The sequence below is a fragment of the Centruroides sculpturatus genome, unplaced genomic scaffold (assembly GCF_000671375.1).
Source record: "Centruroides sculpturatus isolate CEXI.00-Female unplaced genomic scaffold, Cexi_2.0 scaffold193, whole genome shotgun sequence".
In the NCBI taxonomy this organism is placed as follows: Eukaryota; Metazoa; Arthropoda; class Arachnida; order Scorpiones; family Buthidae; genus Centruroides; species Centruroides sculpturatus.
In genome coordinates, this window is record NW_019384402.1 from 582,110 (window position 1) to 596,270 (window position 14,161).

Here is a 14,161-nt window from a genome sequence, read left to right on the forward strand (position 1 = left end):
TCAGACTGATATTTGAACTAGATAACACATTGTTTCCTGTTTTTTCATTCCAATTTATAGTTTTTATAAAATACACATTTGTCTCCTATTAATTTTTTTCAAAATTAAAACGATCACAAAAATGTATCTTGTACAATCAATGTACATCAGTTTTCTCAATGACTAATTAATTAACTTAAAATTGCTAGGAAAGAAATTGTGAATTGTTATATTTTGAGCTTCAAAATTTTTAATATACTCATATACATCAGATATTAATAGATTTCTAAATTAGAAAATAGATACATTTTAGTAATTGGAAAAAGTTTAATTAAAAAGCAGTTATAAGAATTTCTATTTTAAATTATATATAAATATGATATAGTGGGACTGATTTATGAATGTATTTCATTCAGAAAATCTTCTTGTTTTTATTTAAGAGGTTTGATTTACAATCTTTTCCATTGTTTTTATGGAATAAGTCTCATTACTGTACTCATATTTTAAAAAAAAAAACATAGTTAACAATATAAAACAAAATATTTTATTGAAGCCCACTTACATATGGTAAGTTTCTAATTACAACATTTTGATAAGTTTGCCATCAGTAAACAAGAAAGTTCAAATTGGTATGAGAAACTAACATTGCGTTTCGAAAAGCATATAAGCCAAATCACGTCAGTAGTCATATGTTTTGATTAAGTTCCAGATTTTTGGGTGCCCCACCCACTCGGTTTTTGAAAGGGGCAGCATGTAAAAGACAAATTACGTCAGTTTTAGTGCAATAGGCCCACTCATTGCCAAATTGTTAAGCATCCAAATTCACCCAAAATGCAAACCATCTCCCAAAACAGTGACTAGCACCCAAACTATATATTTTGCACCCAGCTTTCCCTTTTTTTTTTACATTTTCAAAGAATATGTTGACAATTATCTCTTTTTTTTTTGGTGGTTTTTATTCATTCATTTGAGTGAGAAAAAAACAAATCTGTTAAACCAGACCACGTATGCTGAGGAAAAAATACAATAATTAGCTTACTCTCTTCTTTTGTTGAGAGAAAGGGGGGTAAAGGGGAATTTTCTGGACTGAACAACTAAGCCTTAGGGTTGTTCTAAGAATATAAACAGATTCACTGAAAATCTGCAACATGTGTTTTCTTTTCTAAGAAAAGAACAATCTAAAAAATTCTGTATTGAGGTCACCTTACCTTGACTTCTGAGCACAATAGTTCCAATTTCCTTTGTTCTGTGTCGGCAGTATTAGAAAATGGCAAAATTGTCCTCATCTAAACTGAACATTTTAGCAAATAAGTTTAAAGATGAAGGCATGTGCACAGACGGAACAGTGAAGAACTTTTTATTTGCGATTATGTGATTTTGATTGATGTGAAACACCAAGAAAAATGAAAATCAGGTGGCACATGAGTTCGGCAAACAGAAAAGGAGAAATTTCAAGCAGACATTTATAGGGGCCTCATTTCAAAGAGGAGAAGAATCTCAGAAGGCTAATAATACATTTTATGCAGATTTAGCGACTGCTCTTCTGCAGACAAATATACACTTATATAAGATAAACAATCTAACCTTTAAGTCATTTCTCCAGAAATATACAGGAAAGCTTGTCCCCAACGAGAGCACTCTTAGAAAAAACTATGTGAAACCAGTTTATGATCAAACAATATCTAAAATCTTGGACATTGTCGGAGACAATCCTGTAGTGTTTATATTGGACAAAACAATGGATTCCACAAAACGGTACATGCTGAATGTTCTTGTTGCACCACTGACTGGATGCTATGTACAACCAATGTTTTTCAAAATGTACCAACTACAATGTCCTAAGCTTTCAATGATGTTTGCATCAAATTGTGGCCAAATGGTGTTCAGTACAAAAAGATTTAGCTTGTCGTTACAGATCAAGCATCTTACATGTTGTCAGCATTCTCAAATTTGAAGTACATCTACAACAATCTAAAGCATGTGACTTGTCTTGCCCATGCCCTACATCGAGTATGTGAATGTATTCATGTAGAATATAGCAAGGCCAACAACTTCATTTCGGAAATGAAAATGGTTCTTTTCAAGTGCCCTAGTCGGGAGCACTTGTACCAAGACATAACTGGGCTGCCATTACCACCCAGTCCAGTGGTTACTCGTTGGTGGTCTTGGATAAACAGTGTGGTATTCTACTGCAAGAACTTTGAGAAAATTAATGCATTTATCAACGAACTTCTTCCTGGTGATTCTGTGGTTGTTAACAGTGTCAAAAAACTGGTCACTGATCCAGTAGTGACCACAGTGCTCTACTCCATGCATTCATATAAGTTATTGGTGGATAAAATCAACAAGCTGGAAAGACATGGAACTGAAAAATCAGGATCAGTGGAATGTTGTAAGTCAGGTGCTTGATGTACTGGACAGTTTTGCCCCGGACAAACTCAAATTTAATTTATCAAAAAATCCCGATTTGAAAAATATTTTGAATTTCACTGAACTAGAATTCCAATTAAAAATGAAACAATGCACCCTTAGTCTTGGTTGACGTAGAAAAATCTCTTTCCTTATATAAAGACATTCTATCCTCCAAACGAGAAAACTTCACATTTAAGAACATTGAAATAGTTACTGTTGTAAATTACAATGCTTATCTTTATGTGTAAATATAATACTACTTGTTGGTTGTTGTCTTAATAATACAGCATTGAAAAGCACCCAAACAAGCACCCAATCTATTCTAAAAATGCACCCAAAAATCTGGACCTTAGTTATGACATGAGACCAAACTGAGACATTGGAGATTATACAAATCAAATGGAACATTTTAAAGAACTAGTTCATTCAGTAGCTCTGATGTAAGAAAAACATTGATTTTTAAGAATGCACACAAGCACCCACTGGTATTATACTAATGAGTTAAGGAACAAGAGAATTTGATCTGATAGGCTGCTAGTTGGATAACATTGATTAAAGTCAATGTCAGACAATCGCTGTAATGCATTGGGCTATTTTTCGGTTACTATTAATAAGTAAATTTCAAGTAATTTGTTACCATAGGTAGGCATTAGGTGTCATCTCTGATTAATAATAATTGGTTTTGAGAGGTTTATATATAAACATTGACAATATAAAATGAAAGTACTAGAGAAACTTATGTAGTTCCATAAAATAGGTTTTTTTTACATTGTTAACATAGAAATAATAAAGCTGCAACTTCTAACATTAACGTGTTACAAAAGACTTAGAATCACTGATTGATTGATAATTATATGAAATAAAGTGAAAGTGTTCATTAGGTTATTTGCTGATACAAAATGAGAAAACTGAATATGGCATAAAGGAAACAAATATATGTTATATTTCTTTATTTAATGGTTAGAAAACAAAAGTTAGTTAAGACAATAAGCAAGAATAAAAGTAATTTTTTAATTATTAAAATTGTAATCACTGATAGAAAAGAAGATACCAGTTGCTTGGGAAGGAATTGATTGTTACAAGTCTCTTGGAGGCACCTGTTGTTCTGCAATTGAAAACACACTGTGAATGAAATGAAAAAAAAAAATGGAGATTTGGAACCTATGAGCCATCTAACTGGAGCATGTGGGAATAATTTTGCTCTCATAAATATCAGTTTGCACATTCTTTGTATCAAATATTTTGTCTTGTAAACAGGAAAAAGCTATAAAAGAAGATATTTAGTTGTATCAAATTTATGTAAATCAAATACACGTAGAGGTCACATTATATAATGATACATAAATAATTTTAAATGTCTTTCTGCATTTTTTTGTTTGTCATAACAGATTTTTAAGATATTGAAATTGCTGTTAATTTGTTTAAAAATATATAAAGTTCAAGATTCTCTTTGAAGGACTTGGTGAAAAAACAGCATATATCACATTAAGAAGTTTTTGAGAAGAAAATGAGGAATTCACCAGTACTTTAATTCACAATATTTTATTAATGTGGATTTGTAATCCATGGTCCATGCAACTGAACAGTGAAAGTTTCTTAGTAGATGGATAGATGATGCATAAATCTAAATTTGTTAATACAGTAACTTGTTTTTGTGGTTTAGCAGGATATATCATTTTTCCACTAAGTCCATCAGTTATATTCGGTTTGAGAAAATTTTAGTTAATTTTTTATCTCTAAAATTTATTTAATTTGCTGTAATAGAAGATATTATGGTAAATATTAAATAATCAATTTTTTTATTTTAATTCATTATTAAAATCATATTTTGTTTTAGGTTGGTTATGGGATCCTATGGAGAGACCAACTTTTAAAGATATCCATCATACTTTGGAAACCATGTTTCAGAATTCTAGTATTACAGAAGGTAATAATTTTTATTAATACATACACACATATTTAATAAGTAAAATAATAATACTAAAATGAAAAAATGATATCATCACTAGTCTACAAATATAAATTTTGTAATTATTGCATAAACTCAAACCAAAGTGAATTTTTGTTTAATTTTTATGCATCAAACATAAAATAAACTGACTTCATTTTATCAATAAGGATTTCTTGCAAAACAGTAATACTGAAATTCATAATTTTATGAACATTCTATGAAAATAGCCATTGCCATTTATTTTCAAACATGTATTTTCTGTCAACTAAAACTACAGTACAGACTACATAGAATTTTACAATTTATTAAATATTTATAAAAAATTTATAAAACATTACAATTTTACTGTAAAAGCAGAGTTGGATCAAGGGAGTTGCTGAATCATAGAATACTGAAATAAAGAATTCCAATCTTTATAATCAAGTATTGTGCTTTATTATAGTTAAAAAAATCTATTACAAGTTATCTTTATATTCTTTTACCAATGTTGTTACTTCTGTTGAAGGGAAATGTGACCTCCATTTTTTAAATCTAAAATATTTGTTCCAAGAAAAAGAATATAAATATATAGTAAAGTCAAAAATAAACCAAACTTTTAATATAACTGTCATCATATTAATTGTGCAAATATTTACAGAAGACCATCTTCAGAACAATCACTTTCTGCAACTACACACTACCAAAGTTCATATCACTTATTAAAATAGATTTTCAGCTTATTCTGTTGTACATTTTTGAATGCAATTATTGCAGCATTTTTTTTCCTCTCTGCTGCTGATTTGAATCTCTGAATCTTTAGTACAGTTTTCATTTTGATGAAGATGAATGTCTGTAGGAAGAAGGTCAAGTGAGTTAAAAAACTGTGAAAATACAGATATTTTGGATTTGTCAATGGATATTTGTTTTTAATGAATTAAAAACAGATCCATTTGTCAATGGATATCTGTTTTTAATGAATTAAAAACAGATATCCATTAAAATAGAAAAACACAATGTGCTGGGGTTTTGTCATGATAAAGAATTCAGCTTTTGCTTACTATAGATGAGATCATTTTTTTCTTAGTGAATCACAGAGGTGTCTAAGAATGCCAATGTAAAACTCCTTGTTAACAGGCCTACCATTGGAAAAACTCATCATGCACTGTGCTAGTGCATGTGAAAGTGCTTTTCACATCAAAAAAGCCACAAGCATTACTTTCTCTTGAATTTGTCAACACAAAATTTTTTTGTCTTGATGAAGATGCTGACAATAAGGTGCATGTTTTCGGCAGACCATATAAGAAACAGTGGTGTAGCTACCATGTTTGCAACCTGTGCAATTGCACAGGGGCCCAAAGCAGCTAAGAGATCTTGCTTCACATTACCAGTATATTGGGTCAATGCAAATGAAATGGCCATTTTTTTTTAATTTAAACTTACCAACCTTGAACTGCAAGTCCGGTAACTTTAAATTTTAAAAAAACTTTTTTCCATGTGAACACTGTTGCATGTTTTCAATTAGAAGAACACACATAATATGTGAATTTAAAAATGTAATCTCATTTATATTGTGAGTTTCACATGTTTAAGAGTACTTTTTCTGATGACATGGAAAAAAAAAAATTGAATAATTTTCTTTTTTGGGTATAAACAGGGACATAATGCATCCAAAGCAACCCGAAATACTAACAAACTTTTGGTGAAGGTTCTGTAAGTAGGCAGGCCACCAGGCATTGGTTCAAAAATATCATACTGGGAATACAAATCTCAAAAATCGGAATTGATCATCATCATCAAATCTGATCATCATCTGACTGTCTGGCAAATCGTGGAAAGGTTGAACACACCAGACATTATTCAACCATTTCTTGACATCCATCTAAACATGCTAGGGAAAGTCAAGAAACTCAACAAATGGGTACTACACAAATGCAGTGAGAGACATAAGGAGCATCATTTGGAAGTCTGTAGTTCTTTAATTATTTGTCACAAAAATGAAAGTATTCAAATGAAATTCTTCCCCATCCACCTTATTCTCCAGACTTTTTCCAACAGACTATCACTTTTTTATACATTTGGACAGTTTTTTGGCAAGGAAAGTCTTCAAGGAAGAGGATGCAATAAAAAGTACCTTTAATGATGTTTTGGCTTGTTATTCTTGTGATTTCTATCAAACTAGTAGCCCGGGATGCTCCCTAATGGGTGTTCTTTACAAATTCCCATGAGGCAAGTTGATCCACTTAACATATGAATTGTTATTTGTTTTTTAATTATTCTCCGTGGTATAAATAATAAATTCCTATTACAAATAAAAATAATTTATTGTTCAACAAAAGTATGAGGTAGTCCTATCGTATGGTAGGAGACACAATGCTAATTAAAAATAATTATTTAGTGTTATTAAAGATTCTATAAATACTTTAAAATAGTTTAATTTGTTTATTTACCTTTGCTGGTAAACCTCGATGTTAAATGTATGCTCCATTTTTTCAACAAATTTCCCGTGAGTCAATGCGCAACGTTCACTGAGTCACGGGATGTTGTAAATGTGCGGAGCAAGGTTAATCAAGGCATATAATAATTATTTATACCATTTCATGGTATAAATAAATTCCTATTACAAATAAAAATAATTTATTGTTAATTTAAAATTATCACTAGGGTGCCCCTANTATATATATATATATATATAGGGGGTAATGCATTACAGACATGATGTGACAATGGCTTATATATATATATATAAGCCATTGTCACATCATGTCTGTAATGCATTACCCCCTATATATATATATATATATAGGGGCAATGCATTGTATTGTTTTGGGAAAGTGTATTAATGTTGGTGGATTCAATTTTGATTGAATATGTAAGTTTTAAATTAAATTAATAAACATTCAAATTTAGAAGTAAAAATTGGCCATTTTATTTGCAACAACCTAATAGTGTTTTATTATAGGAGTGGAGTACTTGAAGGAGGAAGAGAACTTTATTAATACACAGCTGAAAGAGCTTAACAGAAAAGAATGAGCATTTTCATTGGTTGCTATAGTAAAAGGCAATTATGCACTTCATCACTAAATGGGGATGTTTGAATTTCTTATTTATCTCATTGCTGTTTTTACAGTAAAATGTAAACATTATAGAAGAACAAAATAACAAAAGCTCTAGCATAAAATGAAAAATTATTTAATGAGAAAAACAAATGTTTTATGATAACTTTACATATTTTAACTTGATGATGATAGCTAGAGTTTGAAAAAAAACAGGCGAATCTAATGTCATAATTTAAAGGAAGAGATATCATCTGATTGATTGTTGGTATTATATATAGTATTTACTGCTGGATTACAAATACAGATTTCCAAACTTGAGAGAGGGTGTTACTATCCTTATAATTCATGGCCATATTTTTCTTACAAGCCTTATATATGGACATAAATTATAAGGATAGCAACACCCTCCCTCTAGCATGAAGATTTATTTTTAAGTCCAGCAATAAATATATGACATCAACAATCAATAAGATGATGACTTTTCCTTTAAATTACGACATTCGATTCACCTGTACTCTTTTTCAAACATATTTAACCTGAAATTTTTTTGATGGCTAAAGTTATAGAAAACGTTTATTTATCATGGAATTTTTTTTTTACTTCATTATTATTCTCAAAAGTAATTGTATTTGATTTAATCCTTTTTTCCTGCTATGAAATTTATGCATACATATATGTCTTCTGTTATAATAAATATCATGGTGTAAATCTCTTAAAACATTTACAAATAAACTTGATCACTAGTGCAAAGAATTTTAGTTATTATTAATAGATGGCCAAGCAGTTAAAGTGGCAGCATATCCATTCTGGGATACCCAGGATTAAATCTGCTGGGTTTTTCCCGTCCAGAATGAAATTCCTGGATACGTTGGTCTCTGTTTCTCACCACTCAGCCATCTAATGACCCTGAAAGTGCTCACAGGGAGAAAAGAGTTAAAAACATATATCATTAATAAATTAAGAAAATAGGATAAAATTTTTAATAGAAGAAATACATTATTTATACTTCTTTTAATGATTGTATAGTACAATAAAATTTTACAGTAATTACTTTATTCTGTTTACAGAAGTGGAACGACAGTTGGAACAACAGACGCCTTCCTCTGGGAAGAAACAGGTAAATTCCCCAAGCATAAGTGCTGAGGATGCTGATCAATGGCAGCAATTTGAACAAGGCAAGTAACTATAAACTGTGAGTGCAACTAATGCCTCTAATGTGTGCATAAATATTCATCTTTCAGTAAAATAAAGGAAACCAGCATCAGTTTTGCCAAAGTATAGTTCTTCGTTTGATGGTAAATTTAGAATCTTCTGATTAAATTGTTACTCTCAGCAGGTGTCCGAAGTTCGGCTGTGCTAAAACAGCAGGGCATCATCACTACAAAGTCAACAGTGGTGCAGCTTCGAAGATCGGGACCTCGGAGTAAACAAGCACCAGCGCCACCAAAACGGACCAGTTCCTTTAGAGATAGTACTTATCAAGACAAATTGCCTGATGAATTAAATGAAGGTGCCAAAGAAACAGTGAACGGACTTGAAAAAATGTTTGAAACAATTAACAAGGAACTTCATGAAATGAATAGCAGTACGGGAGAAACAGAAAGTGATATGCAGGAAAGAACGCCAGAAACGGAAGATTCCGAGACTCCAACTGCTGTTTCAACGTCAAGTGTTCCTAATCCGCCTCAACCTCAACAAAAACAGAAACTGAAAAAGGCAAGGACTTATCCACCAAATGTTCAGCAACGTACCAAAGAAACTAATTCATCCAATAAAAACTCTGAAACAAAAAAGGTTCACATTGCTGCTCTTGAAGTTCAAAATGTCAAGAAAGCAATTAATAGGTATGGAACTTTACCAAAAGGTGCACGTATTGGTGCTTATTTAGAATCTTTACGCCAGCATGGTTTACATGCAGGTACAGGTTGTTCTGAACCTGTGCCTGAAGCAGACAATGATGAAATTAATGAACTAAATGAAGATTGTGATGAACCTCTTAGAGACAAGCATGATAATGGGAATGGTGGGGGAATGGGTTATAGTATTTCTAAATATGCTACGACTATTAGGCCTAGGCAGCAAGATGCTGACTGTCAAAAAAAATTTCCACATGGACTTCTACAGAGACAAAAATCTGATCTAACACATAATAAAGTTAGTGAAAGTTTTGAAACTGGGTCTATACCTGAAATGCATCAGCTGGGGGGATTGAAGCATGTTCCATCTCCAAGACTTCCTCGTGGTAAAAAAATTGAGAGGAAATCTTCTCATGATAAAATGGAGATTGTTCAAGATGTAAAAATCATAAAGGAAGATAACGAAAACTCTAGCCATATTAATATAAACACCAAATACAGAGAACCGGAAGATAAAAGAAGTGGTGTCCCACCATCACCGTCTTCACCTTTGCCCTTTGGTTCCAGTACAGTTCGTCGCACATTAAAAAACAGGCCAAAAGATAGACCTCCAAGTCCTCCTAAACAGTCTCTCAGTAAAAGTGGTTCAATGGATGAACAGCTAGGTAGACAAGGTATGAGATCACCTGTTACTAGTACTGCTTCTGATAGTGTGAGAAGCCCAACTCCATCATCATGTTCGACATCAGAGAGTCCACAGCAGAATCGAAATAAAGATTCCATGAATGGCCATAATCAGTCTTGTTCCAAACAGGAAGCTACTACCGTTCATGTACCATCACTGCCATCTGCTAAATTTCCTGTCCCTCCCCCTGTATCTGGAATAGAAACTTTTCAATCTTCTTACATGCATGATGAAAACAGATATTTATCAAAGACGACTAAAATAAGAAATCCTGAAAATACCTTAAAAAATCCAGCAGCTCAACTAGTTTCAGAATTATTTGAAACTTTAAGAATGAAAGCAAGAAGAAGAGCTGTAGAAATGGGAGAAGCTTCTTCGCAAACTACTTGTAATGAAACATTTGGTATTTCTGAAAGTCTTCAGACAGTTGAAAATGAAAAGACAAACCTGCCAGATAACAAAGTAGAAAAGAAGTTTATAAATGAAACTGAATTTCAAGGTGATAATATCCCCATAGAAAATGATAAAAGGTTAGGATCCTGTAATGAAGAATATTCTCACAGACTTTCAGAATCACTTGAAGATGAAAAACAAGATGATGTCGGATCATCTAAAACTTTATCTGATAAAGATCTCACAAAAATTGAAACAGAAGGTTCTGAAAGATCAAGTCTTCAGTTAGACGAAGAAGGAAGAAGGCATAGCTCAGGGAGTATAAGTAGTTTAAAAAAATTATGGGAAAAAGAAGCTGGCTGTCATGAAGCAGACAGAGCTGATGTTGGAAGAAGAGTAGCACCCAAAGTTATGGCTCAACAATTAGAATCTCGTTTATTGAAAAAAGGTGTGGATTCTGATGAAAATAAAAATTTGCAAGACGAAACAGACAGAGTTTTATGGCCTTGGAGGAGTTCACCACCACCGCTCTCAAAATCAATAACTGAAAAACCCGACGAAGTATTCAGTAGTAGTCCACAAAGGGGAGAATCACCTGACAGGGGAGACATCAATGTTGCTCAGTCTTCCACAGTTATTTCTAAACCATTGATTCCAGTTAAACCTCCTCTGAAAGGAACAAGACCATCTTTACCTTCAGGTCCAAGCACAAAATTCAACAAAACGGTTGGAAAACCTCAGGTGCTTCCACGAGGAAAAGGACCAGAAAGTCCAACTGGTGAACAATTGAGTGCCAAGGAAGAAAAGATAGAACTGGATCCAGCCAGCACTAAAGCATCTATATTAGAAATATCCAGTGCATTAGAAAACAGTATTCTTGCTTTGAAAAATTCTCCCACAGTCAGTAGTATGAATGTTATTCAACTTTCGGATAAGGTGCAACTTTTTCGTTCATCTTGTGGGAACTATGCAGAAAACATTCCTCCGCAAGGTCGTTTCCGGTTTCGTGAATTACTGACTCGACTGGAAAGCCAAGGAGAACATCTGCGGATTTGCAGCAGTAATAATACCACCGATAGTGCAAAACTATTTTGTGACCTCCAAAATACAGTTAGAGACCTAGTCAATGTTGTACAGAGATGACTGGCCCACCTTGTACAGCCATGCCTTGTATGTTTTTGTTTGGTTGCTGTGTGAAATGTCCTCGAAAAACAAAAATGATCAATAGTCGGAAGGACCACCTAGTGATCGCTTGTTATGTCACTTCTAGTCCGTGTCCTCTTGGTGTCCATAACATAATGTGAAGGCAGGTGGTAAGCTTTGAAATACTTCAGATGCAGGAAAGATGATTGATTTCAAAGCACACATGGTGCATCTTAAAGACAAAAAAAAAAGAAAAAAGAAAAAATATAGTAGTTTGCATAAAGGTCTCAAATGTGAGAACAAAATTGGGTACATTTTATGTCATTTATATGTATAATTCCCAGCATTTGCAACAGTCTACAGTTACAGCAGATGGAACCGTACAGGTAGTTGTGTAACAGCCATTATTTATTAGTATATGTTCTCTTTAAAGATATTTTGCCAATGTATATTATTATGATTTTTTTTAAAAACTGAAATTAATGCTCAAACATTCAAATGTTTGTACTCAAAAATGATTTAATTATAGAACTGTAATTTTAACAATATAAAATATTTTCAATTAGAAGTTATATATATATATANAGTGACGAATATATATATATATATATATAAATATATGTGTAGAATATAAATCATTTAAATTTGAAAAAAATTATCAAGTTAAAATTATTTATTATGAATTCTCCCTATGTAAGTAATATTTTTAAAATAATTGAATTTATGACATTGTTTTGATTGATAACCGAAGATGCTTCTTCATTGTGAACAGTGCCATAATTGCTGTCAGACAACCAATACTGAACAATAATGTTATAAGCTAGGCCATCTCTACCCCCATGCTGTAATTTACTTGTTGTGATGTGTTGGGTAATATAGTCAGTGTCTGCTGTGTGTGATGTAGGAACCCTTATAGTCTGGAGACATAAAGTATCTTTTAGCAAACAAAATTTATGAAAAGAAAAAGAATCTTGTTACACACTTATGAATGGTATGAAGTGAAACAGGAGCTTCAATTTATTTTTGAAAACATTTTCATGGAAGGTTATCATTTTATAGTCTTGCTTATGTTGTTACTGTATATTTTAATACTGTATATTTTATTTAAATTCAAAAAAGAAAAATCAAAGAGTAACGAGGATGAATTTAGATATTATTTCTATTGTTGAATCATCTGTAGCTACGAATACAGCTTGTATTTACACAGGGTTATTTTCAGTACAAAGTATATTTTGATCAGATCATGACGACAGGATTTATAAGTACTTTTCAGTTTAATTCATTAAGTTATTTAGGCAATTATTGCCAAGTGACCTGTGTTGATTGATAATCAAACATCATCGTGGCAGCACCCATTAATTATTGTGATTTCTGTTCATGAATTTGAAATAACGATCAGTACTCACTCTAAAGAAATTCATTTAAGCTACCTTTTGTTTATTATAAATTATATTATATTAGAGCATTTGTTTGCTCAGAACTTTTGAAGTAAATGTATTGTATGAATGTGCGACGTAATTTTTTAAGTTATTGATGTGATTGGTATCGAGAGCGAATGTCGTGCGATGCTTGAAGTTTTAACAATAAAAAAATATTCCGGAATGATTGATATTACTACAAAGCTGTATATTAAAGAGAATTCAGTAAAAATAAATTTTCTGCATTTTTATGTAATTTTGCATTTATTTTTTTGAAAAGTTTATATATTATAAATATTATATATATAAATAAATCAGGGGGGAGAAAAAAAAAGAACATTTTAAATTAAATTATTTTATCTCTCTATTTCATTATATACTGTATTTAATTTCTGTTTTATTTATCTTTAGAAGAATATTTGTAAATTGTTGATTATCATCATTGTTTGAAACAAATTTATATTAATAGTTTTACAGTATTAAGTATAATGAGCATGAAATACTTGATTATTTGAAGTATTAAGATCCTTACCAAAAAAAATATTTCTTAAAACAACATAATTTAATTTCTGTAACAAAGAAAAAACGTTTTTTGACATTTTAATTGTAACAGAACAACAATTGGTCACTTGGCAAATATTTTCTGATGGTTATATATGATTTAAAACCAATTTAAAAATAAAAAAATATATATATACATATACGTATATATATTTGAAGATTTGTAATCATGAAATTTAAAAACTAGACCTGTTCTGTATGATACTTAATAATAATAATTATTTTTTTCATTTTGAGAAGCGATTGGTGACGAGTAATGAATGTCAAAAATTGCGTAGAAATCAAATTGTACACATGGGGCCAATTAAGAAAATTGGAAATTTGTGCAGCTATTTCTTTACATAGTTGCTTATGTAAAATCATAGACGGACAAAAAAAAATGATCCTATGAGCATCATTCAAGTGTCAAATAAACCACACACACACACACAATTTATAAATTTGAAGCTGTTATTAAATTTTGGGCAGCAAGTTCTAGATTAATTGTACAATTATTTATAATTTGGCAGACCAATTTGTAATTTGCCTTTGTTATTTTTGTAAAAATCCAAACATAATTTGATTTAGTTAATTACTGAATATTACGTAAAATGCAATTAATAACTGAAAACAAATTTATCATCAATAATTGATATAATTATTGATAAATTGCTCATATAAAAGAATTTATTACAGTATTAAAAAAATATGTTGGCAGAAGACAGTTTGCCATATTTAATACAAAAAAT

At 31.3% G+C, this 14,161-nt stretch overlaps 1 protein-coding gene across 1 annotated transcript in view; it reads left to right on the forward strand.

Moving 5' to 3' along the window:
• Positions 1-11,723, forward strand: part of LOC111618680 (tyrosine-protein kinase Abl-like) — a 128,173-nt gene extending 116,450 nt beyond the window's left edge. The window contains exons 11-14 of the mRNA XM_023360244.1: positions 1,895-2,371; positions 4,172-4,318; positions 8,445-8,552; positions 8,714-11,723. Of these exons, the coding sequence (XP_023216012.1) occupies positions 1,895-2,371; positions 4,172-4,318; positions 8,445-8,552; positions 8,714-11,454 (3,473 nt within the window). The 3' untranslated portion in view covers positions 11,455-11,723. The remainder of the gene's footprint in view (positions 1-1,894; positions 2,372-4,171; positions 4,319-8,444; positions 8,553-8,713) is intronic.
• The last annotated feature ends 2,438 nt before the right edge of the window (positions 11,724-14,161 follow it).